Source organism: Oncorhynchus mykiss, chromosome 28 (genome assembly GCF_013265735.2).
Source record: "Oncorhynchus mykiss isolate Arlee chromosome 28, USDA_OmykA_1.1, whole genome shotgun sequence".
NCBI lineage: Eukaryota > Metazoa > Chordata > Actinopteri > Salmoniformes > Salmonidae > Oncorhynchus > Oncorhynchus mykiss.
The window spans coordinates 15,974,213-16,001,474 of NC_048592.1; the positions used below are offsets into that span (position 1 = coordinate 15,974,213).

The 27,262-nt window shown below is 43.2% G+C and overlaps 1 protein-coding gene across 2 annotated transcripts in view; it reads right to left on the reverse strand.

The window, feature by feature from the left end:
• LOC110508633 (tensin-3) overlaps window positions 1–27,262 on the reverse strand; it is an 83,766-nt gene that overhangs the window by 40,028 nt on the left and 16,476 nt on the right. The window contains exons 2-13 of one of the 2 annotated variants that reach the window (XM_021589290.2): window positions 25,950–26,116; window positions 25,489–25,539; window positions 24,900–25,022; window positions 20,961–21,025; window positions 14,937–15,020; window positions 14,222–14,334; window positions 13,176–13,236; window positions 11,689–11,764; window positions 11,368–11,497; window positions 11,090–11,155; window positions 10,454–10,555; window positions 1,498–2,754 (exon numbers count right to left, since the gene is read on the reverse strand). In XM_021589290.2, the coding sequence (XP_021444965.2) occupies window positions 1,498–2,754; window positions 10,454–10,555; window positions 11,090–11,155; window positions 11,368–11,497; window positions 11,689–11,764; window positions 13,176–13,236; window positions 14,222–14,334; window positions 14,937–15,020; window positions 20,961–21,025; window positions 24,900–25,022; window positions 25,489–25,539; window positions 25,950–26,099 (2,278 nt within the window). In that variant the 5' untranslated portion in view covers window positions 26,100–26,116. Of the gene's footprint in view, window positions 1–1,497; window positions 2,755–10,453; window positions 10,556–11,089; window positions 11,156–11,367; window positions 11,498–11,688; window positions 11,765–13,175; window positions 13,237–14,221; window positions 14,335–14,936; window positions 15,021–20,960; window positions 21,026–24,899; window positions 25,023–25,488; window positions 25,540–25,949; window positions 26,121–27,262 lie in introns of both variants that reach the window. The other variant, XM_021589288.2, reaches the window with a different exon arrangement.

A 27,262-nucleotide genomic window follows, 5' to 3' on the forward strand; every position in this document is an offset into this window, starting at 1 on the left:
CCTTTGACATGTTGGGCTATTGTGTGTAGGACAGTGACACAAAATCTGCATTTAATCGATTTTAAGTTCTGTCTGTAACACAACAAAATATGGAAAAGTCAAAGGCTTTGAATACTTTCTGAAGACACTGTATATGGCCATTTTTCATAGATTGCATTTTTGTAAATAAACTAAACACAGAGTGTTCCTGTACTATACTGTGCTGTGTGTCTAGGCTTTCTAGAGTATGTAGCCAATATGCACAGACAGGTACAAGTATCTGGAATCAGATGGAAAATGCAATGCCTCAAGGCACACTTGTTCCTTGCTTGGAAATTCCTTGGTCCTCCTCCCGGCACTGTGCTCACCTCTTTCTGTTCCCACTGGCTGCTCCAGGTAAATATCTTAAAGTGATTCACACTCTACTGACGGCCAGACCACACTCGCACACTCCAGTTAGAAACAAAATGGTGGACCACAGTTCCAGAGTCAATGAATGCACTGCCGTCCTTGAGTCAACAACATTCACAAGTTTAACAACTTAAGATACAGCTACGTTTGGTGAAATGAAAAATGACAGAACATTTGTGGTTTTAGTAAGAGTGTAAGATTGCATATGCGCATTTGAATAGCTAGCTGTAAAATACGTATTGCTGATAGTGGGAAACAAACAAAAGTGAGATAGTGAAATTAGCTGATTTCAGATTACAGACCAAAACACTGTGAATGGCTAAGGTCCAAAGCTGGTGGGAGACCTAGGCAACTTTTCAGTCACTGATAAGTACTTAACATTCCTAGGATTCTTTGGCACATTGTTTCAGTCTGTGTCCAATGGCATAATATCAGTCAGGCCAATATCCAGAGGAAATACAACATTTGGCAGCTGATCTGTACATAAGGGTTATTAGAGGGAAACTATTGTAATATTCAAAACATACAAGTAAGTTAGAATATTCCTCCACTTTTTGGGGTTTTCTATTCTTTTAGATGGACAACATGCAAGGGGACCTGCTGACATTGACTCCAACAGCTGTAATATTCCGTCTTCTGAAAGCAAGACACGTCAAGCTGGCGTCTCTACTGATAAAAGTGGCTTCAGTGAGCACCTGAGCTGAGAGCTGTGAGCCTAGATCTACAGAGCCGATGACAGTCATCTCTCTCGATCTCGCTCTCCGAGTGAGACAGTTGTACACAGACAAGCCTCGACAACGGCCTATTCCTCAGAAACGTGCAGAAATCATCTGAAAAGCTGGCAGGAAGCCTGCTATTTACATTGACTAACAGCTCTCAAGGTAGGAGAGAGCAACGGTGTGTTTGGGAAAAGTTAACACTGTGTTGTAAGAGAAGTGAGGATTTGAAAAGAAACATCACCAACGCTTCAATCGTCTCATTGATTTCTTACCACCACCACTAACATTACTACCACCAGTACTATTGTAAAACATCACCATTATTACAACCACCACCACTCATATCACCACCGCCACCAATCACCACACCCAGAACTTGCTGTCTTACCTGACGGCTGTGTGCTTTGCAGTGCGGCTGTACTGTTCTCTGTGACTCTGGGACTGACTCCGTTGGGGCACCCGGTGGAGGTGGTGGAGGTGGCGTTTGTGGTGGCTGAGCCATTCACATGCTCCCCGCCGTTCCTCTTGACCGAGCTGGAGCGTGTGGGGACAGGCACGAACGTGGGGTCCAGGTCCATGATCAACTGGTTGAGCTGGTCGATGGAGTTATCAATGTCCACAGTCAAAGAGTTGAACTCTTCGTCTCGGCTGTTGTTGTTATTGTTGATGACTGCAGGAGGCTGCTCATTGTGTGTCTGTGGTGCCACCACCGTTCTCAAGGCAGCAGTGTTCATACTCAGCACGGGTCCTTGTTGTGACACTGTAGGGGTTGTAGGTTTGGGTGGGCTTCCCCCTTGTGGTTTGTTGTCCCCTGGGTACCTCTCCCTCTCCTCACCCTCCTCGGCCTGCAGGTAGGCATACTGATGGGCTGCTACCATCTGCTGTTGGCGCACCCAGGTGTGTGTGGAGTAGCTGCCCTGTCGGTAGACCTGCTGCTTGGGCATCGGCATGGCGGTGGTGGGGGTGGAGACCGAGGCACTCCTCTGGCCAAAGCAGCTCCTCCGGGCCTCTGCGTAGGCTCTCTCGTACTCCTCCATTGTGGCCGGGGCTGGGTGGTGGTGCTGGGGTTGGTGGTGGTGGAGCTGGTGCTCCTCTCCCCCAGGGCTACCGAAGCCATCTGAAAGCAAGGAGTTCTGGCTGCTCTTGTGGCAGGAGGACGACAGGGTCCCGAGGCTGTCCACGCTGCGCAGGTCGTGACCCGACAGGAGGACCTCATCATCCAGGATGTCCGTCTCCCTCTCCCTGGGGGGCCGCAGGTCCCCGTTGCCATGCACCTGGGCTGGGGCCCGTTTCTGTATGGTCATCACTCCTGGCCCCCCTCCTCCGCACTCAGACATCTCCTCCAGGCCGAACCCGCTCAGCAGGCGCTTCAGCTGGGCCTTCTCCTGACGGCTGGGGCCTTGCTGGGGCCTGGAGCTGGTGGTTGTGGTGATGGGGGCTGGGGGTTTGTCAGTCCACAGAGAGGTACTGGACAGGCCTGAGTCGCTGCTGGCTGACAGGGCGTGGTCGCTGTGGTCGGGACTGCTGGTGGTAGAAGTGGCTTGGTGGGCTCCACGGGCCAGGGTCACGGTGGTGGATCCTTCCCCGTTAGGGCTCCTTTTGGATGGGGAGGCTTTGTCCTGGGCCAGTCCCTGAGAGCGGGGCACTGGAACAACAAGAGATGCAGCGGCTTCAAGCAGTCAGCTGGTACGGAGACACACACAGACATCACCACTCACAAACACATGGACACACATATGTACAGGTAGATGACCACAAAGACGCTCACATGACCACAAAAGACAATCATTTTTTCACATAGACAAATAAGTTCACTGAACAACAAGTACAGCTGTCTGATAAAAACAAACAGGGTTCCACAAACGTACAAAGACACAAATGAACACACACATCAACTGAGAGGTATGAAAATAAGTGAGACATTCTTCTCTCATGACACATTTACAGAGCTGGTGGACAATGAGTAGACTACAGGTTGTAAGAATAGCAAAGCATGGGAATGATCAGCACTTCTCACTGCACACAACAAGAGCGTTCTCCCAGACAACTGTGCACCACTGAATAGTTTCCCGTCAATCTCAAACCAAAACGACACAAACGGCAAAACTAATCATGGAGTCTAACCATTCTAATGAAATAAAAGCATAAAACTTGCACTTTAACTCTTATCAAGCACTATAACTCTCGTTCGTACCTTGTGCTGCACGTTAGACAAAGGTGTTCCTCGTGTTCAGGTTATATAAGCAACTGGTAATGAAAGCCAAGCACCCATCCAACTGTCTGCCTGTGAGCTGATATCCGGCAGTCAAGGTACTGTTGAGTCCGTGGCCAGTCAGCCACTATGTTTGACCTCTGCATTCCTCACCGTGGCGTGATTTACTTACCGTTCCCCGCCGCCCTCTGACCCTGCAACATACTGTATGTTTGACCCTCAGCAGAAAAAGTGAACTACAGTCAGAGGTCAAATGGAAAGCAGCACAGTAAAATCCACCTGCGCCCTCTCTCAGGACTCTGATAAATGACTCTGGGAAAAACAAAAGACTTTGAGTTAGCTAACAGGACAAGGAGCCTGGTCAGTGCTTACCGAATCGAGTTCAATGTACATATTTCAAGTGCAACCAAAAGCTGTGGTGAAGTCGAGGTTAAAAGCACCATTCCATAATCAGTGTCACTCGCCTGTAGTTCGACAAAGGTCATGCCTTTGTCTCAATCTAGCGGCGTGAATTACTTCCCTTTCCTGAAGCAAACAGGGCTGTGGTAGGATCCGAATACTAGACACGCATGATAAATTATACCCTCCCCCTCAACACACACACACACACACACATACACAGTTCTCTGGAACTCACATCTGGCTCTCTACAGCATGTCTCAGGCCTCCTCACCAGGCTACAGTCCAGGTCCAAACTCTGAGGAGTAGTCCAACAGATCCCTCTACAACAATCCAACTGGCAAGGTGGTAACACTTCTGAAGACATATGTCATCCCTCCACTCTCTCCCTCAGTATGTCACCCTCCCACTTCTCTCTCCCCCTCCCCCCCCTCCTACTCTTCTTTCACAATCCCCTTTCTCATTCAAGAAAGTAATGCAGCCACAGCTCTAACCTTCTCATTCAAGAAAGCAATGCAGCCACAGCTCTAACCTTCTCATTCAAGAAAGCAATGCAGCCACAGCTCTAACCTTCTCCTTCACCGACTGCAGGTAAATAAGTGCACCAGACAACCACCATCTCCCGCATACCAATACAGAGAAACAGAGAGATGATATGGAGAGGAGGATGGGAAATGAAGAGTAGGAAGTTTAGCTGAGAGATAGTGACCAGGATCAGAAACCCACAGAGGTCTTCCACCACACACACTGGCTCTACTCTCCCTCTCTCCTAGCAGTGAGAAGGAAGGTGAGGGTGTTTGCACTCCACACAATGGGGGACCTTGAGTTCTCCAAATATGGACAGAAGAATGTAAACAAGTCGGGAGGGGCAAGGGGGTGGGGGCAGGGGGGTGGGGCCGGGCCCTGGGGTGAGCTGTAATCCGACCTCATGCCCTGGCTGCATCAGGGTACTACTCTGCCAGGAGGGAGGAAGAGAGGTACACAGAGAGAACGAGAGGCAGAGAGGGTCTGAGAATGAAAACAACATTCCTTTCCCTCTCTTCCATCCCTCTTTCTTTCACACCGTAAAGACAGACTTTTTAATTAGAGCAAGCCTACCTTCTAGTTGGGCGCTCTCTGCCGGTTTATGAAACCCCTGGGATAGCCAGGTTGTTTTTCTTTCGCTCTCGTGTATTATGAAATGACATGCCTGGCGTCCGTACAACCCCAGCATGGAAACAGATGTGCCCTAACCTCAATTATGGGGTTCAACAATTGTTTTGACAGTTTTTTTTCTATCAGAAGACACACATTGGCAAGACTGAGGTCCATAGATGGTTAACCAAGTATGGCCCCATCAGGATGTCTTCATCTTTGAACCATTTCATCTATCCTAAATCTACATTTTATGTCGGAATTTATCGAACAACTTTTTGTTCTAAATTGTCAATTTTCTTAGGTTATTATGTTGTTAAAAAAACACTTGACACTCTGTAAACACAAGGCAAATGGGAATGTGGCAGCAAAACTGTTGCTCCGACTACCAACTATTCTTTACCCCCAGAAGAATTGTTGTTGCTACACCTCCGAAATGACCCTGCTGTCACTCCTGCTCCATTCACATCCGTGTCATTACCATCTACCATCCCTCCTCCTCCTCTCATACTGTATGCCAGGCCTGTGAGTCATAAAGCTTATTTAACCATTATCATCACCATCCCCATTTCCTTCACCCCTGGCCTGCGTGACTTGGCCTAGCTTCTGTTTGGGCTCCCGTTTGGGGTCCAGCCAGACGGCCCTCAGCTAACACATTCCTCGTTAATCCAGCAGTCAAACCAGGGCCCTGTTCCATGGCTCTGGTTTGACTCACTCTCTTACTGGGAGCTAGATGCAGTAACAGAGGGGAGAGAGGGGGGAGCCCTCGGTACAGGACAAGTCTGTTGTGGCCTAGACTTTCTCTTGTAATTGGCTCAAATGGGGTTATGTCGATGTTGACATACATTGATTGCTTGGACCTCCTCTGATGCATGTACACTTGTTTAAAAAAATATTTAAAAAACACACATTGGCTGGATTTGTTTCTATTGATGGGGAGAAAATCGATCCCGGAAAAAGTAGAGCAGTTTCCGCGATGTTGTGTGAGGTAAAGCATTATATCCCTCAATAAAGAACAACCCATAATCAAACACAATACTTCACACTAGTGGATAAACCCACATTTTGAATGGGGGGGAAGGGGAATTTAAAAAGCCATTGAAGTAAATGATGTTGTCCTTCCACATACCTAACACTGAAGTGGTAAGCTGTCTTTAAGCTGATTGACAGGCAGTCAGAGGGACACTGGGAGCTGCCAAATCAAACAGACTGGTAAGTAGCAGCTGAATTCCAGTAGAGCTCCCAGTCTTTCGTCTCTAGTCTAGAGTTTACATGAGAAAACAAGGCTGTAAATATTCCACAGGAATGCCTCACTGACTCAATGAAAAGGAGAAAGTGAAAAATAGTTTTTTAGGCTGTTGTTTGCCTTTAATTAATCTTTTCACATCCAATGTTTGCTCTTTCATTACATGCCCAGAGACTCTTGATCTAGCACTTCAAACATAAAAGCTGACCTCACTTTAAGATTGTGTAGTAGTTTCTCAAATAAAGCAACTATAACTAGTTGTCTTTATTATCAAATGGCTTATATTGGTATTGTATATAAAATGCTTATTGTATAACAGGCCTGGGTGGATTCATGTTTTAATGTCACCATATTTCTCTATTCTGGTGAGTTGTTGTGAATTCACCGGCTGAGAGGAAAGATTTGGCAGAGCAGCAAGGGATGCCCTGTGAGTGAGTGAGTGAGTGAGTGAGTGAGTGAGAGATCACACCCGCGTCTGTGTAACTGGGTTGGTCGAAGCACGCCCATTCATTTGATAAAACAATTATAATAATCTCTAGGGAACTACTTTTCCAGTGCTTCCATATTCCCTATGGTACTAACACTGCAAAGAGCATCCAGAAACTACCTGCAAACAGGCACTGTGAAGGATATACTGCTTTCTCAGGAACAGGCCAAAATCCACATCATTTGCGTGAAGAAAAATATGGAGAAAAAGGGGGCAGAGGTCGGGCTGCCTTCTGAGAATTCATAGTTAGATATTCCAGGACGTGTACTCAAAGCATCCGTGGACCAACTGGCAAGTGTCTTCACTGACATTTTCAACCTCTCCCTGACCGAGTTTGTAATACCTACATGTTTCAAGGAAGCGAAGATAACCTGCCTAAATGACTACCGCCCCTTAGCACTCACGTTGGTAGCCATGAAGTGCTTTGAAAGGCTGGTCATGGCTCACATCAACAGCATCATCCTGTATACCGTTAACCCACTCCAATTCGCATACCGCCCCAAAAGATCCACAAATGATGCAATCTCAATCGCACTCCACACTGCCCTTTCCCACCTGGACAAAAGGAACACTTATGTGAGAATGCTGTTCATTGACTACAGCTCAGCATTCAACACCATAGGGCCCACAAAGCTCATCACTAAGCTAAAGACCCTGGGACAACTCCCTCTGCAACTAGATCCTGGACTTCCTGACAGGCTGCCCCCAGGTGGTAACGTATGCCACACTGATTCTCAACACGGGGGCCCCTCAGGGGTGCGTGCTTAGTCCCCTCCTGTACTCCTTGTTCACCCACGACCGCGTGGCCAAACACGACTCCAACACCATTATTAAGTTTGCTGATGACACAACAGTGGTAGGCCTGATCACCGACAACAATGAGACAGCCTCTAGGGAGGAGGTCAGAGACCTGGCAGTGTGGTGCCAGGACAGCAACCTCTCCCTCAATGTGAGCAAGACAAAGGAGCTGATCGTGGACTACAGGAAAAGGTGGCCGAACAGGCCCCCATTAACATCGACGGGCTGTTTAGGAGTGGGTCGAGAGTGTCAAGTTCCTTGGTGTCCACATCACCAACAAACTATCATGGTCCAAACAAACCAAGACAGTCGTGAAGAGGGCACAACAACACATTTTCCCCTTCAGGAGGCTGAAAAGATTCGGCATGGGTACTCAGATCCTCAAAAGGTTCTACAGCTGCACCATGTAGAGAGAGCATGGTTGAATCACCACCTGGTATGGCAACTGCTCGGCATCTGACCAGAAGGCGCTATAGAGGGTAGTGCGTACGGCCTAATACATCACTGGGGCCAAGCTTCCTGCCATCCAGGACCTATATATTGTCAGAGGAAAGCCCCCAAAAAATGTTACACTCCAGTCACACAAGTCATAGACTGTTCTCTCTGTTACCACACGGCAAGCGGTACTGGAGCGCCAAGTCTAGGACAAAAAGGCTCCTTAACAGCTTCTACCCCCAAGCTATAAGACTGCTGAACAATTATTCAAATGGCCACCCGGACTATTTACATTGACACCCCCCCCCCGCCCATAGTCACTTCACCCCTACCTACATGTACAAATGACCTCGACTAACCTGTAACCCTGCACATTGACTTGGTATATAGCCTCGTTATTGTTATTTATTGTGTTACTATTTTATAATTTTTTATTTTATTTTATTTGGTCAATATTTTCTTAACTCTTTCTTGAACTGCACTGTAGGTTAAAGGCTTGTAATTAACCCTCCTGTTGTGTTTGTTGCTGTATCCCGATCCAAAATGACCTCCCCATTATAGCTGATTATAAATCCATAATAATATATATATATTATCACCTAATGTTGTGTTACATCTTTTTTTATCAACTTAAGTTATTGTGAACATTACAAGTTTTGAACTTCTATTTGCTTTTTATGGCCTGAAGGCCTCATTGACCTGAGCTCATAAAACTTGTTTTGAGTAAAAAAAGCACAATGTTGGATTATTTTGACTATAACAAATACTCATATGAAACATTGTGCTATTTATCACAGACTACTTTGTGTCAAAGTTTAACAAGGACTCTCCTCCTCACCACTGTCATGATCAAAGATATGACCAAGAGCCTCACATACAGTATATCGTTTGGTCATTGTGCTGCCACAGAATTAATTGTGAGCAAGGCCTCAAATAAGCTTTATATACCAGAGCTGCAAGAAAAGTTCTATATTATTGAAACAATGTTGCGATTGTTTGTGAGAATGCCAACAGGTGTGGTTCCTGTGGGGGAAAGATTCTATTGCAGAAAGGTTCCTGTGGGGGTTGCCATGGAAGCCAAGAAGGGGAGTGAGGTGTGTGTGTGTGTGTGTCTGTGTGCTCAAACACACATGCATGTGGGGGTCTGGGAGAGGAAGTGTGTCCATCTGATGGATGGGCATGTGCCTGAACTCAATTTTATACACTAATTGTAGACTCACCCATTCATTTCTAATGACCGGTCATTTTAGACTGGGAACACCACAGGTTTAATAAAACACACAAAATGTTATGAAAATCATCAACATGTATCTTGTGTGTTCAGATGCCCTTTGTGGACAAAGTCATGGAACCTTATGACAATCTGATTAAATGAACTATGTTTTGTGAATTGGTCCAATTCGACCGGAACACAGCAGGAGGGTTAAGCATTTCACGGTAAGGTCTACTACACCTGTTGTATTCGGCGAATGTGACAAATAAAGTTTGATTTGAATCTTCTGCATTTGGTACACCAAGGGAAAGATACTATATTTCATTTCCTCTGTTTACCATTGTAAATAAAGAATGTTTCCATAGGAATTGCCCTGGTACAAGTAAAGCCACATAATCCAAGACGGTGGAGACTGACTACGTTAATGGTTTTACCTAATGGTAATGGGTGCGTTCATAAATTCACTCTGGCTATCTACTCCGATTTCGGAGCACTCTCGTCTGAATGTGCCAGAGTGCAGAATAACTGATGAATTTAGCAACGCTCAACAGTGTGCGCTACGAACGGACAATCTGACAACACTCTGAATTTACAAACACCCAGAGAGTACACGGAGCGCACTCTGGCACTCCAATTTGAATTTACAAACACACCCCTAACAACGCGCAGTCAAGCACGCACGCTAACTGGCTAACGTTGGCAAGCTTGCTACCTACTTCCAGACACAAATGAGATTTGTGAAACAGCTCACTCTGAACATTTTACTCGCCCTTGCAAAGCTGGTTAGGCTGTTTTCATTTTATCCAGAGCATTGGTGACTAACTATACTGCTGGCAACATTTTAATTACGCTTTCTTACCAATGTTTACTGACATCGGCCATATTCAACTGGTGTTAAGCGATCGTAAATTCACCAGTTATTCTGCGCTCTGGCACACAGACGAGAGTGCTCTGAAATCGGAGTAGATGGCCAGAGGGAATTTACAAACTCACCCCAAAATCTATCATGCTCTGCAGTACTGAGACTAACATGAGGTTTACAGGGTTGCTGTGAGATCTGTCTCGCTGGAAGCTCTGCATTGAAAAAAATACTGTAGTTGTCACTTGGCCCTCTAAGGAAGGATCTGCATTTATTTAGAAAGCAGACATTGACTGACCCAGATTTGTTTGGATCGAGAATTGTTCCTGACAGAGAGAGCCTAGATATGGCCCAGAGATTTTACTCATCAAGTAATGCGGTCAGATAAAACTCCTGGCACTATTGGTCAATGTAAGTGCATGATCCACAGATATTGCTTGGTTTATATTGATGAACTTGGTTGTTAGTTATGGTGGACAATATGATATTAATGCAGAGTGACTGGAAGCTTTATGTTTCACATTGTAATGAGGAGAAGAAAGTCCAAGTTAATGCTGTTACCTTCCGCGTCAATTATGTTCTGGTAGGAGTCCCATCGTGTCAGAGGGTCGGCTGTGTTGTAGTCCACACTTATGTCTGCCCCGTTCTGCCAGCGCTCTGCACCTACAGGATACCATTTAAAAACAAGGAATCATTGTGTGACGCTCTTATTTGGTCCAATCAACATCAAGGAATAAGTGGGACATTCTTGTAGGGTTCAATCAACAACAAGGGATCAGTGGGACATTCTTCTAGGTTTAAACTTTCTGTGGACAGAAGCCATTTTTGTTTATTTTCTGTAAGTGATTTGTGGTCAGAGTGTTTTCATCTTGCAACTAAGAGTTGAAGGAATGTCACATTTTATGAGTTGTTTAGAGCACATATATGCACGCAAAGACACACTCAACACACACAACACACACACTCCCTCCTGTGGGGCTGGGAGGAAGGGCATGCTGTGCTCCTTTACCTCTCTGTCAGCAAACACTTCACACTACATTTCCCCTCTACGGATTTCCACATCCTCATCTCAGCAGGGGGTCGAGGGGAAAAGAGGGGGGATCGAGGGGGGAAGCTGGGTGGTGAAAGGACCATGTGTCTGGAGGTTTTCAAACCCTCCTGCTTTTCTAACTGAGTTATAGGAGTTTAGAAAAATACCTGGGATTTTCTCCGGGCCCTCAGAGAACACCAGCTCCACTTTCCCGTAAGCCAGAAATCTGCGATCTGCAGAGGAAACACAAAGGAATGGAGTGAGTGTGGATGCATTGGAATGCCACAGAAAGATGAATGATTCTGCCTATGACTGAGATTCTCCCAGAAAGCCATAATACATTACAGTCTATGGGAACACATGATTGGTTTTTACTAATGGATGAGCCAAACCCAAAGGAAGTCCAGTAGTTTTTTTAAATCCTGTGACGGCAATGTGTGTAGACCTTTATTGGCAGTCTCCATGTCTTCTTTCTCGAACACCAGGTTGTAGCCCTGCACTGCTCCTGTGTGGAACTGGAGCCGGAAGATCGCCTCGCGCTCCAAAGTGACATCACTCTTATGGTAACACTTCACCTGCAGGAACATGGAAAGACTGGCTGTTGTAACAGCTGTTTGCGTGTGTGTTCATGTGACCGTACAAAAAAAACTTTCTCACTATTTTATGTGTGTAAGTTTAATCGGTAACTTGTATCTTTCTTCTTGTATGGTATACCCAGTACATTCTGTAGGATATGTTATGTGATGCTATGAGACGTTATTCTTACCATGATGTCTCCCTTTAACATCTGAGCAGGTTCCAGACTGATACATATCCTGTCTCTGTGTCCAGGCCCAATGTGACTGGGTAATAGAGACAAACAACCAATCAGAGAGAACATGCTATGATGGCCAGGTTTCCCTGGTGGGCAGATGGCCCAGGTGGACAGAGTTTGCACCATAGACATTAAAACCAGTAGATAGTGATAGCGCTGACGTTGTCCACGTATTTCAATGGAAAACTCCCAATGGCTCATGAAGGCGGAAGTATTTGAATTTGAAGCTCGCCATATTGTTGAATGAGGCTGAATGGCACCCAGAAATAGCTAAAGATCATGGTGAAAATGGCCGTAACTAACAAAGGATCAACATTATAGTCATTTTCATCCTGCCTGGGAGAGTTAACCCAACACTGCTAGATGACGTCGGCATCAATACCGGAAGACTTGGACATAAACAGCCAAGAAGCGTGTGCATGAGTGATCGGTCTATCTCAACATGTGGTCCTGCGTGATGACAAATATAGTAGTCAGAAGGGATCACTATTTAATAAAATATATCTTGATTTGTAGCGAACTTTTAAATAATTCGCCGTGGGGATTAAACCTGATCATAATAAGCACATTTTAGAGCCCAAAACGTCCGTCTACATTTTTTGAGGTTGGCCGTTCTTGTGATCGTAATTTGCTACATACTGTAGTCTATCAGACCAGGGCTTTTGGCACCGCTAGGTTGCTACCAGTGGAGGCTGCTGATAATAATGGCTGGAACAGAGCGAATAGAATGGCATCAAACACATGGAAACCATGTTTGATGTATTTGATACCATTCCACTGATGCCGCTCCAGTCATTACCACGAGCCCGTCCTCCCCAATTAAGGTGCCACGACCTCCTGCGGTTGCTACGTAGTAACCGATCAGCAGAGCTGGTGACGCCACACTCCAGACCGGACACTGGGGGCTTGGTTTGCACCAGGTGAAAAGTGATTGCACTTCTTTTGAAACAGGGCTGCCTCCCGGTGCAATCCAAACTGACGTATGTCAAGCATCTGGAGTAATGACTGATTCTGAATATTCATATGCCAAAGTTGTGTTAAGTCTTGATAAAAATGCACACGTGCTTTATCTGCTGCATTCCAAAGGAAAACTATTATAAAAATGTGTGCACGTCTTATGGAAAAGACGTGTATTTCTGAATGATGCACCATGCTGCCTTGTTGACATAGGTTGCCTTCCCCTGCTCAGACGTTGCATGCTTAAACCAAAGGTTGCGTGCCACGTCATCGACTGTGCCGTCAGGCACCAGATTGATGTAACATATGATGTGGTTAGCTGATACTTGTCTATCCAGGCATTGTAAGATCTGGAATGCCAGAGTCTAACTCACTCAGTGACACTCACAGAGAGCGGGCAAATTAGAACAACAAATTGTTATTAAAAAAGAAAACGTGTCACTTATTGTCAAACAGAATTGGAAACTTAAACGAGTGCTTACTAGACCCCTGAGGAGTAGACAGCTTGCATTCCCTGGTAGACTTTCAGGTATGGCCGACACACTGGGGAAAAAATGATTCTATTATGGCAAAAAAGTGTGGAACAAAAATTATTTGAATATTATTCATATCAATAAACTGCATCGTAAGATTTGTGTATTATCAAGCGTTGATTCAGGTTGGTTTCAATTCACAATACGTGCTAACAAAATGGCATAATAACTTTCCCTCAAGCATCTTGTGGGCTAATACAGATGAATGGTGAATGCTCCATTCTAGTTATTTTGGATCTCAGTTTGATACTAATTATCACAACATCCTTGTTCAGGTCATATCTATGTGGCGTATGTTTCTCAGTAAGCATCGGGGGTTCAGTATCTTCCCCAGCACCTATTCACTATGGCAGGTATCATCAACTAGATTCAGCCAATTTATTCTTGAGCGGATGGTTGGGGGGCAGGAACATTATAAAACATTTATTTATAGACTGCAAATTGACTGCAAGAAGCCCAAACAGATATAACATTCAGTTTCACTGTTTTGCTGATGACACACAGCTTTATTTACCAATCAGACCCGGTGACCAAGCTAGCGTATCTGCCCTTCACAAATTTCTCTCAATGACAAGAAATCAGAGGTTGATTTATTTGGTTGTTTTATTTGCCACCTTGCAAGAAACCACCCACTGGGCACAGAAGTCATTTCAACATCTAGTTTGTATTTACATTTGGTTGAATTGTCAACTAACGTAAATTCAAAGTGAAATCAACAACAAAAAATCTCCATGTTATTGGCAGACAAAAAAATGTTAGTTATTCTGTGGTGCGTGTTCATGTATGTGCATGTGCGTGCATACACGTGTGTCAGTCCGAGGGAAAGGACAGGTTCATTTAGCATGCAAGCTTTCCAAAATGGCAATTTCTTTCTAGACAAGCACATAGGGATTTTATTGGTAGTTATTTGTCAGACTTCTAGCTTCTCAATGAGTGGAATGTTTTTTTTTTATCCTAGTGGGCCGATATGTGAACAAAAGCAGGCAGTAAGTTACCTCCTGCAGTGTCAAAGTTTGGTATCCCACGTAGAATGATGCAATGCAAGAACAGTGGAGAGGCGTTGATTTTCATCGACCCACTCAGGAGACTGTTCAGGATCCAAACGTACCTGGCATGGCAGAATAGTAGAGATACAGTAATCCACACAATAGCTAGCAAGAGGATCCTCACTAGCTAAACCCCTCTGCATATACTGCAGGTTAACGTAAACAACAACAGATCACTTACAACAATTACATCAATGGCTGGGTCCAACCATGACAAGTAAAACAGAGATACTGTAGCACACATGGGAATGTTACTTTTCTGAAGATCCATTGAGGTTGTGTGTTTGTGACGGGGACATTCTTACAAAGGCGCCCAGGGTATGACTGAGTCACAGTGATTCAGTGTGATGCAGCAGGATAAGATTACACCAGGTCACCACGGGATCCCATTCTGTTTCAATTACTCACAATGGCATGATTATCACGGGCCCTTTTCTATGGGTATGAATTAACAAGACCAAGACACGCAAAATGTTTTCTATTGGCTCAGGTGGGACAGGGACCTGAACTTGCCCTAAGGTGGGCGGAGAGGGATATGTGTGTGGGTGTGTGTGTGTGTGTTGGGTGTGGGAAAACACCTTAACCTCACCGTCCTGATCACACAATGGGCATTCTCTCAATACTAAAAGAGTAGATTCATATTATGCCTGAGAAGAGGTCTTACCTTTTCTGAGAGGGTGTCATTAATGCTGAGACCTTGTCGTCATAGTACTTCCTCATTGCAAAGCGGTCCAGGGCCTGATCAGCACTATGCAAGACAGACACAGACATGATTTAGGCTTAAACACTGAGTTACCCTCCTGTTTGGGCTTAAACACTGACAGGGTAAGCATGACAATCATGGTAAGTAGGCTATAGATAAGAGCTTTAGTTTTAAATAAGAGTGAATTAAACTGAACTGAGCGTAAGTCATCTGACTACTACCAGAAACACTCCTGAATGACTGAGTGGAGTGACACACTGTAAACAAACATTTTCAAATATTCAACACATTTAGAGGGACCGTTCCTCCATACAGAACCTTTCCAGATTCTTGATATCCTTCGTCTGCCCCTATGGACTGCCCTCTTCAATTCAAACCACAGGTTTCTAATCAGGGCATCATGCACCCCAAAAATCTGAGGGGGCACAAAGTACGTGAGGATGGCTGGGGGTTGGTCCATAGGGGGGCCAGGCCCCCATCCATAAGTTGGAGAATGTATACTTTTTTCAAACGCCTGAAACAGCTTTTTCTAGAGCCGTAATCATTGTGCTTAACTCTATGTAAAAAAAATTAAAATACAACTATTTTTTTAAATAACCTGCATCTCTGCATCATCAAGCTAACTACTCCAACTTGATTGATAGTCTGAAATAGTTTAGCTAGTTATGAGGGTGGGAGATAGATTCCCAATCTGGGCTAGCTAAAGCAAACTTCATAAATTGAGGCTAGTAGTATTACAGAGATAAACACAAACAAATGTTTTTGGGCCTTGAATGGAACCGCCTTCAAGTCATTCTGACTGCAACATTCTAGCAGTGTAATTAATACATTTGATATATACATACTATTGCAAAAATAACAATTTGGTTGTGTTTAAGAATGCCTTTGGTAACATTTGAATACAATTATTTTATATGGCACATTAGCATTTTCATTAGTTAATGTTACTCTACGCTATATGCAAAAACCAAAAAACACAAAAAAAAACACAAAAATGTTTCCAATACGTTTTGAAACATGGTAACAGATATTTTTTTACAACAGCAACAATAAAAGAATACCCCAGCCTAAAATAAAAGCCCCACGTTCAAATGATGACAACATCAGTAGCCTAAACATTATTATAAGTGGCCTTGATGAATAGTAAATCTCAGCACAAAAGCAATGATGCATTCAGAAAGTATTCAGACCCCTTCACCTTTTCCACATTTTTTTTTACATTGCAGCCTTATTCTAAAATGGATATCAATCTACATCAATCTACACACACTACCCCATAATGACAAAGCAAAAGCAGGTTTTTAGATTTTTTTTGGAAATGTATTAAAATTAAAAAACAGAAATACCTTCAGACCCTTTGCTATGAAACTCGAAATTGAACTCAGGTGCATCCTGTTTCCATTGATCATCCATGAGATTATTCTACAATTTGATTGGAGTCCACCTGTGGTAAATTCAATTGAATGGACATGATTTGGAAAGGCGCACACCTGTCTATATAAGGTTCCACAGATGACAGTCCATGTCAGAGCAAAAACCAAGCCGTAAGGTCGAAGGAATTGTCTGTAGAGCTCCAAGACAGGGTTGTGTCAAGGCAGCATTGAAGGTCCCCACGAACACAGTGACCTCCATCATTCTCAAATGGAAGAAGTTTGAAACCACCAAGACTCTTCCTAGAGTTTGCCGCCCGGCCAAACTAAGCAATCGGGGGAGAAGGGCCTTGGTCAGGGAGGTGACCAAGAACCCGATGGTCACTCTGACAGAGCTCCAGAGTTCCTCTGTGGAGATGGGAGAACCTTCCAGAAGGACAACCATCTCTGCAGCACTCCACCAATCAGGTCTTTATGGTAGAGTGGAAAGAAAGTAGCCACTCCTCAATAAAAGCTACAAGACAACTGCCTGGAGTTTGCCAAAAGATTATCTGGTCTGACGAAACCAAGATTGAACTCTTTGGCCTGAATGCCAAGCATCACGTCTGAAGGAAACCAGGCACCGCTCATCACCTGGCCAATACCATCCCTATGGTGAGGCATGGTGGTGGCAGTATCATGCTGTAAGGATTTTTATTAGCAGCAGGGACAGGGAGACTAGTCAGAATTGAGGGAAAGATGAACGGAGCAAAGTACAGAGAGATCCTTGATGAAAACTTGCTCCAGAACGCTCAAGACATTCGACCTTCCAACAGGGCAATGACCCTTAGAACACAGCCAAGTCAATGCAGGATTGGCTTCGGGACAAGTCTCTGAATGTCCTTGAGTGGCCCAGCCAGAGCCCGGACTTGAACCTGATTGAACATCCCTGGAGAGACCTGAAAATAGCTGTGTAGCGATGCTCCCCATCCAACCTGACAGAGCTTGAGAGGATCTGCAGAGAAGAATGGGAGAAACTCCCCAAATACAGGTGTGCCAAGCTTGTAGAGTCATACCCAAGAAGACTCGAGGCTGTAATCGCTGCCAAAAGTGCTTCAACAAAGTACTGAGTAAAGGGTCTAAATACTTATTTACTTATTTTTGTAAAATTCTAAAAACAATGACAGTGTTATGGAAATGTTTATGTTTGTGCTTTTCTATTAACCAATTTCTGTGTTCTGTTTGTGCGTCTCTATAAACCAATTTATGTGTTCTGTTTGTGCATCTCTATAAACCAATTTATGTGTTCATGCAAGTGACTGATTGAACGAGTCCTCACTATCAGAATCTCCAATTTGGCATTACGTCCAGAACCTTGTTTAAAGAAAGGGATATCTCAGTTTCAAGGTCTCAGCTTAGAGAGAGGAAGCCTTATGAGGTATTTGTCTGTCACATACTGTACATGACCCAGTATTGGTCGTTACATGTATGAAGCAAACATTAATTGTGAATGATGAATAAGCTAAATCATGCAAATATAGCTTGTCAATATATAAGGGAACAAACGGGACTGCCCTGTTAGATCTCCTGACAGACATTCACCATGGTGCATGCATGTTGTTGGAATCTCTCCAGTTCACTGTTAATAAACAATGATTCATTTAAGATTGACTTTGAGTGTCCCTGTGTACGAATTTCCACGGCAACAGCATTTAAAAAGAGTAAATTATTGTCAGCTTTTGCTTGTGTGCGTCTTCACGCAATGGATTTCATTTACCTGTTATCCCTTGTCCTAACAGAAGACACAATTTTCGAAACTTTCACTTGCTTGACACTCTTTGACATATGCTCTTTGAAAAAATGCTTCCAAAAGGGTTATTCGGCTGTCCCCATAGGAGAACCCTTTAAGGTTCCATGTAGAACCCTCTGTGGAAAGGGTTCTATATGGAACCCGAAAGGGTTTCATCTGGAAGCAAAAACGGTTCTTCAAAGGGATCTCCTATTCTAGATAGAACCTTTTTTTCTAAGAGTGTACCTTTGTTTGGTTGTATTGTGTAATAGTCTCCAGTTTTCTCTTTATTGTGTCCTGTCTTTTTTTCATTCTTCAGCCCTGTTGCATGATGGCTGTGCCGGTGCCTTATTTACCGCAGAGCAAGCTCCCTTCTCACTTTGTTCATGGTGCCGGCCAGACTTGTTTTCTTTTCAAGCAACTTGTTCGCCAATGACAGTGAAGTGAATAAATTGTCCATGGTGACATTTCTCCCCTTGCCAACGAAAGGTTGCGCAAGCCTCATCACCACATTCTCCGAAACTCGCTCACCTGCTGCCCAATGTGGATATTTTCCCAGACATTAAAAGCTTTTTTGCATGTACAATTACGCACGCTCTCACTGTGTAGCCTATTCCAAGTAGACCAGAGTAGCCTAATAAGATGCTTTGATTCTGTGGACTGATACAGGGTACATTACATTTTTAGATTAGAATTCTAATGGATCAAAACAATAGAATGGCATGCCCTGTTCTTCATTCAGGGGCGGCATGGTAGCCTAGTGGTTAGAGTGTTGGACTAGTAACCGGAAGGTTGCGAGTTCAAACCCCGAGCTGACAAGGTACAAATCTGTCGTTCTGCCCCTGAACAGGCAGTTGTTCCCAGGCCGTCATTGAAAATAAGAATTTGTTCTTAACTGACTTGCCTGGTTAAATAAAGGTAAAATAAAAATAAATAAATAAATTCACAGCATTGTTTGATTTCTATGATCAACTCACCCGTTCTCCCCATCAGTCTTTACATCAATTATTTAATTTGTTGTTATATGTGTGAAAATAGTTTTGGTATAGTTTTGGTTCAGTTTCGAGTGAATTATAGGGGTGATTTTCAGCTGGGCATTGCACTTTCAACTGTCAAAGAAGGAGCAGAGCAGGCCCTACAGTTGGGAGAAGGAGGGGCAACAGGGAAAACCATAAAAAAACGACATACCCTACTAAAACTGGTTATAACTCCAGTTCTGTTTGTGGTATTAATATTCTAACAACGACAGTGTCTTATATAGACTTATTTAGGAAAAGTCAAGGACAGAGGGTGACATGACTTTAAAAATATGGGAGAGTAATAAAAATGACTTCTTTAGCAGTTATAGTGTTAAATGGGACAAATCTGAGTGGCATGTGCCTCTGTGCCCCCTATGGGCATGACACCTCTGTTTCCAATCAGGTGCCAATGCCATTTAGCAAACTGTAGGCGGTGCTGTGTTCTGATGACATGCAAATATAGCTCTTTGGCCACTCACACCAGTGGCGTCAAAAATGGAAGCATGCGTAGAAAAGTACCTCATACTTATTCTTAAATATAGTGGTGGATCTTTGAAGTTATAGGGCTATTTCGCTTCCACTGGTTCTGCGGCCCTTGTTAAGGTCATGAACTTTACCTAATTACCAGGACATTTTAGCCAAAAACCTGGTTACCTCTGCCCGGAGGCTGAAACTTGACCACAGGTGGACCTTCCAGCAAGACAATAACCCCAAGCACACATCAAATTTAAAATTAAAAAAATTCAATGGCCATCCAAGTCTCCTGGCTTGAACCCCATTGAAAACCTATGGTTTGAATTGAAGAGGGCAGTCCATAAACACATCATCTGGAAGGATTCTGTATGGAGGAATGGTCTAAGATCCCTCCCAATATGTTCTCAATATGTTCTCTCATAAAACATTTAAGAAAAAAGCTCATTGTCATTATCCTCACATTGGGAGGGTGCTCAAGTTTTGAAAACAGGGGTGGCAATTATTTTTACCCCTATCCTTTTTTAGATTTTTTATTACTTGTTAAACCCTCTGATCTCTGATCAATTGTATTACTATAACATAATAGAATTTGCCCATTTTTTAGCAATCAATATAGTATTTGTATTATTTAATTTATACTGTCTCTTTTGCTCCTCCTTATCAAGAGTGTCAGTAATTCGGGTCCTGAATGTATATTCTGTTTCTCTCTGACACGAAAGCACACACACATGCACGTACATATGCAAGCATGCACACACATACACACACACAAACAACACTTCCCTTGACCTTATAACCCGCTTTCCGCCTTAATGTGTGCTATCAGTTGATGACTTTAGGGATTACCCTAGCTGCAGCTCCTCTGAATAGACTTTCAGACTGGAAATGACCATGTGTTAATATCGTTCATCTCCGTTTGTGTAGCTTCATCCAATGATTTTGAACTCAAGTGCCTTACTGAAACTCACATTTCATTACTAAATCAATTTCCACGTCCATTCAGGAAAAATTACATTGACCTTTGTGCTAAATGACAAATGCTGTTACACTCTGTTATCATTAATGTCTCGTGTGTTTATGTTGACTTAGAGTGTGTAAATACTGTAAGCGTTACTCATGACTTATGGGTTTCCTTTGATCCCATATCCATAACTATTGTTTGACTCACGCTCTGACACAGTGAAAGGGCTGAGTAGGCCAGTAGTGGTCAGGCACTGTGAAAGATTATACTTGTGTCTATATTTATCTGAGACGTGGTTGTAGTTGATGAGGATATAAGGGTTTGAGCAAAGTCACATCAATGAATTGAAGGAAAAGCCATGGGAGCCGCCATTGGTTGCAGCAGTTAGCCTACCTGGCAGATATGTCGGTGAAATGCACAAATGATGAGATGACCACTCCAATTCGGCCTTTCCCACCCTGAAATACAAGAGAGAGAGGAGAAAGAAAGATAGAGAGAGCATTAGCCTACATTACTTTGAGAATGTAACAAGATAAGTCATCTTTTGCCACTGCGTAATCATTTTAAAAAGCATTACATTCTGAATAAACAGCTAATGTTTATTCAGCAAACAAATAGCAATAGTTTTTGAACTCCCCGGAACCATTACCCATGAACCCCATCGCAAAACGGAAGTAGCTCCCGCTAATTAAACACATTTGCACTACCGCGGTGGAAAGTCCTTCGAACCCTAGACACGTTTCACTGCATTTCACAATGTTCGGTTAAACAAGGTACTTCAATAAACATGTGAAACAATGGTAAAACATTAGCAGGGAAATCTAACCTGTTGGCTAAGTTGCTAACCTCTTAGGGCTAGGGGGCAGTGTTCGGAAGTTTGGATGAATGACACGCCCAAAGTAAATTGCCTGTTACTCAGGCCCAGAAGCTAGGATTTGCATATAAAAACACTTTGAAGTTTCTAAAACTGTTAAAATAACAGAACTGATACAGCAGGTGAAAATCCAAGGAAAACCCATCCGTAATTTTTTTTTTTAAGGTCACAGTCCATTTCAATGATTGTCTATGGGATATTCAAAGGAATTCCTCCCAGATTGCAGTTCCTTTGGCTTCCACTAGATGTCAACAGTCTTTAGAAAGGGTTTCAGGCTGGTTTTTTGAAAAATGATTGAGTTCTAGTTTTTCCAAGGTGTCTCTCATTAGAAATGTAGTCTTGTTGCGCGCATGAATGAGGTGCGCGCTCTTCCTTATTTATCTTCCCCACTGAACATACTATTCTCCGTTGTAAATTGTGTCATTTATTTAGATATTAGAGTACCTGAGGATTGATTAGAAACATTGTTTGACTTGTTTGGATGTACTTTACTGGTAACTTTTTGGATTTGTTTGTATGCATGTTGAAAGAGTGGATTGCTGAATCAAGCACGCCAACTAAACTGATATTTTTGGGATATAAAGAAGGACTTTGCCAAACAAAATGACAATTTGTTGCGTAGCTGGGACCCTTGGGATTGCAAACAGAGGAAGATCTTCAAAGGTAAGGGATTTATTTTATCACTATTTGTTACTTTTGTGATGCCTGTGCTGGTTTGGAAAAGTATTTTGGTGTGGGGGCGCAGTCCTCAGATAATCGCATGGTATGCTTTCGCCGTGAAGCCTTTTTGGAATCTGACAAAGCGGCTGGATTAACAAGAAGTTAAGCTTTTAAATGATGTAGGACACTTGTATGTTCATGAATGTTTAATATTACAATTTTGTCATTTGAATTTGGCGTGCTCCAGCTTCACCGGATGTTGTTGATTTTGATCCCGTTAACGGGATCCGTGCGCTTCCCGCAAAGATGTTCTATTACAGTTGAAGTCTGAAGTTTACATACACTTAGGTTGGAGTCATTAAAACTTGATTTTCAACCACTCCACAAATTTCTTGTTAACAAACTATAGTTTTGGCAAGTCGGTTAGGAAATCAACTTTGTGCACGACACAAGTTCTTTGACATCTTGGGAAAATCAAAAGAATTCAGCTAAGACCTCAGAAAACAAATTGTAGACCTCCACAAGTCTGGTTCATCCTTGGGAGCAATTCCCAAATGCCTGAAGGTACCACGTTCATCTGTACAAACAATAGTATGCAAATGTAAACACCATGGGACCACACAGCCGTCATACCGCTCATGATGGAGACGTATTCTGTCTCCTAGAGATGAACGAACTTTGGTGCGAAAAGTGCAAATCAATCCCAGAACAACAGCAAAGGACCTTGTGAAGATGCTGGAGGAAACAGGTACAAAAGCATCTATTTCCACAGTAAAATGAGTCCCCTATATCGACATGACCTGAAAGGCTGCTCAGCAAGGAAGAAGCCACTGCTCCAAAACCACCATAAAAATGCCAGACTACGGTTTGCGACTGCACATAGGGACAAAGATTGTACTTTTTGGAGAAATGTCCTCTGGTCTGATGAAACAAAAATATAACTGTTTGGCCATAATGACCATCATTATGTTTGGAGGAAAATGGGGGAGGCTTGCAAGCCGAAGAACACCATTCCAACCGTGAAGCACGGAGGTGTCAGCATCATGTTGTGGGGTGCTTTGCTGCAGGAGGGACTGGTGCACTTCACAAAATAGATGGCATCATGAGGAGGGAAAATTATGTGGATATATTGAAGCAACATCTCAAGATCAGTCAGGAAGTTAAAGCTTGATCGTAAATGCGTCTTCCAAATGGACAATGACGCCAAGCATATTTCCAATGTTGTGGCAAAATGGCTTAAGGACAACAAAGTCAAGGTATTGGAGGGGCCATCACAATGACCTGACCTCAATCCTATAGAAAATGTGTGAGCAGAACTGAAAAAACATGCGCGAGCAAGGAGGCCTTCAAACCAGACTCAGTTACACCAGCTCTGTCAGGAGGAATAGGCCAAAATTCACCCAACTTATTGTGGGACGCTTGTGGAAGTCTACCAGAAACGTTTTACCCAAGTTAAACAATTTAAAGGAAATGCTACCAAATACGAATTGAGTGTATGCAAACTTCTGACCCACTGGGAATGTGATAAAATACATAAAAGCTGAAATAAATAAAAGTGGAAGTAAAGTGGTGATCCTAACTGATCTACGACAGGGAATTTGTACTAGGATTAAATGTCAGGAATTGTGAAAACTGAGTTTAAATGTATTTGGCTAAGGTGTATGTAAACTTCCGACTTTAACTGAATTTTGACAAGCTAGTCGAGTGTCCGCTCTAAAATTGGAAACACAAGTCCGCAAAGATGGAAGGCGGGTGGGAGGCGGCGAGATCAGGTGAGACCATTTAAGCCAATGAGTGGGCAGATACACATGTGAACAACTCCGATATAAAGTCTTTTTTTTTAAGTTGCTGAAATGCCACATGCGTCTACTTATATGAGTGCATCCGTAACAACCTAACCATTAGGAAACTTGTATTAGATCAAATGATCCTCACATAGCAAATTAGCATTATTTTTTAAACCAAATTTGACACCCTCTCGTTGACTTACATACAGAAATTATTTTCTTGGGAAAACACTCTAGCTTCACCTCGCTACTTCCCGTCTAATTTCGTTCCGAGATACTTCCACCTGAATGTGCTGAGCGCAATGGCATGGGGACGAGGCAATGACTGCCCCCCTCATGGAAGTCATGGAAGTTTTAAGGTGGACCGTGGTACTGCAGGCATTGTTAGCAGAAAACAGGATCCCCCGTTATAGTGAATGGAAAAATGGTCATCATTGTGGTTATCATTGTGTAAAAAGTTCATAACTCAAATACAGTCATGGTACCAATAATTGCTTTGCACACACAAGAAGAAGTTATAAGGACAATTAAGTTACTAATGGCAGCCTGCAGTATCCCGGTTGGCCTTCAACTTCAGTTATTAAATGAGAGGGGGCAGCACTGGGCTAGCATGCAAAATCACTTTCTGGAGTAGCTCAAACTGCGCATGTTATGTCTCCATGAGACGCCATCTTAAACGACTTCATTTGGCTTCAATGTGCTGTTGAGTCTTCACATAGGAATGAATAGTGTCAATTGATCGATTGTTTTGTCCATTCATAGATACAGTCATTGGGATACTTCCCTGCTAGCTGCTAGCAGAAAGGAAGAGGCAACCATCTTTGCTGCTAGCCAGCTATCCCCATGCGGACATCTTCGCCACAGTGCTCCCTCCTGCACTGTCTTGATGGATGTGTTCCAAAAATCAGCTTTGAATAGATAAGTCAACGTAAAGTGAAACAAATGAGGCCAGAAGAAGAATGAGAGATAATGAAATGGTGACGATGACAGGGTGATGAGGATGCTGCTCACCCTGCAGTGTATGACCACCACGTGTAGAGGGTCAGCATTGAGCCAGTTTTCCATGGCCTTACAGATGGTACAGATCTTATCCAGAGGAGGAGCATGCAGGTCAGGCCAGCCCGTGTCCAGAGTCTGCAAACACACACAAGGTAAGTCACACATAGACATACGCACTTTGTAACAGATAATGCTCATCTTTTCAACCTCTATACAATATATATGTTAATCTAATTAGCATGGGCAGAGTCTCCAGAAATCCTAGAGATAACCCTTTAATTCCGGAAGGCTATCTAGTGATACATTTGTTCAAACGGATGGGTCATCCAAGAAACGAGTGCCTTTGGCGTCCCAAGTTGACGCCCAAGTGACAGAATCTTTAAAATGAGGTGAAATCAAACCAAGTTATATATCTCGAAAGGTGCCGAATTGGTGGAACGACCCGGATACGGTTGAGATCCTTGTTACCATTGATATTCATTGATTAATGGAAAATACAGCTTAGTCGATCTGCGGCTTGTTGATACCTGTATGTCTTCGTGTCCTGCCCAAGGATTTGTTTATGCGCTACATTTGGAAAAATACAGTATGGTTGCTTTACCTTAGGGTTCATTTTAGAGAGATCATGTCTCTTCTCCGACAGGTTGATAATCTAGAAAGAAAAAGTATACAGGTATGTATGCATGAATACATTCATTTATTTCGCTATTTAATTCTATGCCTTTATATTACTATCTTATTCAAATGTAACCATTTCAACTGTTTTCACTCTTTCCAATATGAACTAAAAAAGGCTTCTGTGCTTCACTATACCACACTAAAAGGTGGTTGTGCTGAAGTTAAAGTAGGCTATTTTCCTGTTATCATCACTTCTATAAAAAAAAACAAATGTGTCAATGATACAGATTAACTTGATTAATAACAGTCACAATTGAAACTTTTCCAAATCAAGAAAACAAACAACCCAGTAATAGAGGACTAGGCTTTTAAGTTTGAAATGACTAGGTATCAGTGAGATGAAGGATGGTGTGAGACACATGGATGCGACTAGTGCTAACTGACCAGGTAGTTATCAGCGTGCTTGGACTTGAGCATCCGTGTGACATCCTTCAGGTTGTGAAAGTAGATCTCCTCTGAGCATGCCCGGGGGAAGGACACAGCGATAATGCGCTCCGTCACGTAAGTCAGGTCAAGTTCGTATCCCTCCTCCATCTTCACATCTGGGTCTTCTTCCTTTTGAGGAGAGAGAAAGAGAGATGCCTCAGGCCCTGTGATGGAATTTCCTCTGCCCATTGGAAGTATGCATGTTTTTTATTTTTACTGTAGTCAGTGATTGATGAGCAAAGTCCTTGGTGTCAGCAATTGTGACCGGCCACCCCGCTGATACCTTTAGAATAGGAACACAGGCCTACTGTAGGTTGTATAACAAAGAAGGACGCCTGTTTACATTCAACTGTCTGTCTGCACAGGTGCCACACTGACTTCCATTATGCCTCATGGATATGTTGATGAAACAATATTTCCACTATTATGTTTATTTTAAGTGTATTCCTAATTTCTATTAACTCCATGTAAAAAAAGTAACTGTTGTTGAATAGGAAAACAATGAAATAGTCACCAACTGATCATGCTCAAGTTGACACAGTAAAAACAAGACAGACCGCAACAATGAAGCAAAAAATAATTCTGAAGACTGTAAGAATTCCGGATGAAACCAGTCGTGTGCAGTGTGCTGTGTAGCCCTGAAACATGGCGTGTTCCTGTGACCTCATGGCCATGAACTTAGAGAGAGAGAGAGAGAGAGAGAGAGATGCTTCCCCCACACATCTCTTGTCTAGCCGATCTGTGTTCTAGACTTCTGGCCCAGCGCTCTGTCTTGCCTGTCAGCTGGGAAGTGATTATTTAAACAACAGGCAAGCTGTTAGCTGGCATCCCTACAAAGATAATCCATCAAAAATACAACAATACAAATCTCAGTGTGAATATTTATTGGAATCATTTTTTACATCAGAATCATATTCTATTTCTATGCCATTCTATCAGTTTCCCAATTTCACTGACAACGACAAGAATCAAACTAAGGAATCTTAATAAAGTTTGATGAGTTCTCAAACAGTATTGATTTCAAGGTAGTTCCCCAACAGGGCATGGCTCTGTAAAAATAAAAGAACAAAACAACAAAACTCTCAACATGTACATGTAAATCTATGTCATGCCTGTTCTCCTTCCAATCTAGACCAACACGATGGCGACAAATAGTCAGCTTGGAATTTTCTGTTCACAGCCCAACACCACACACACATGTAGGCCTATAGAAAGGCTAATGAATCAAAATGTGGTGTTCCAGTCGAGTCACCTGCTTATTTGTTGTGATT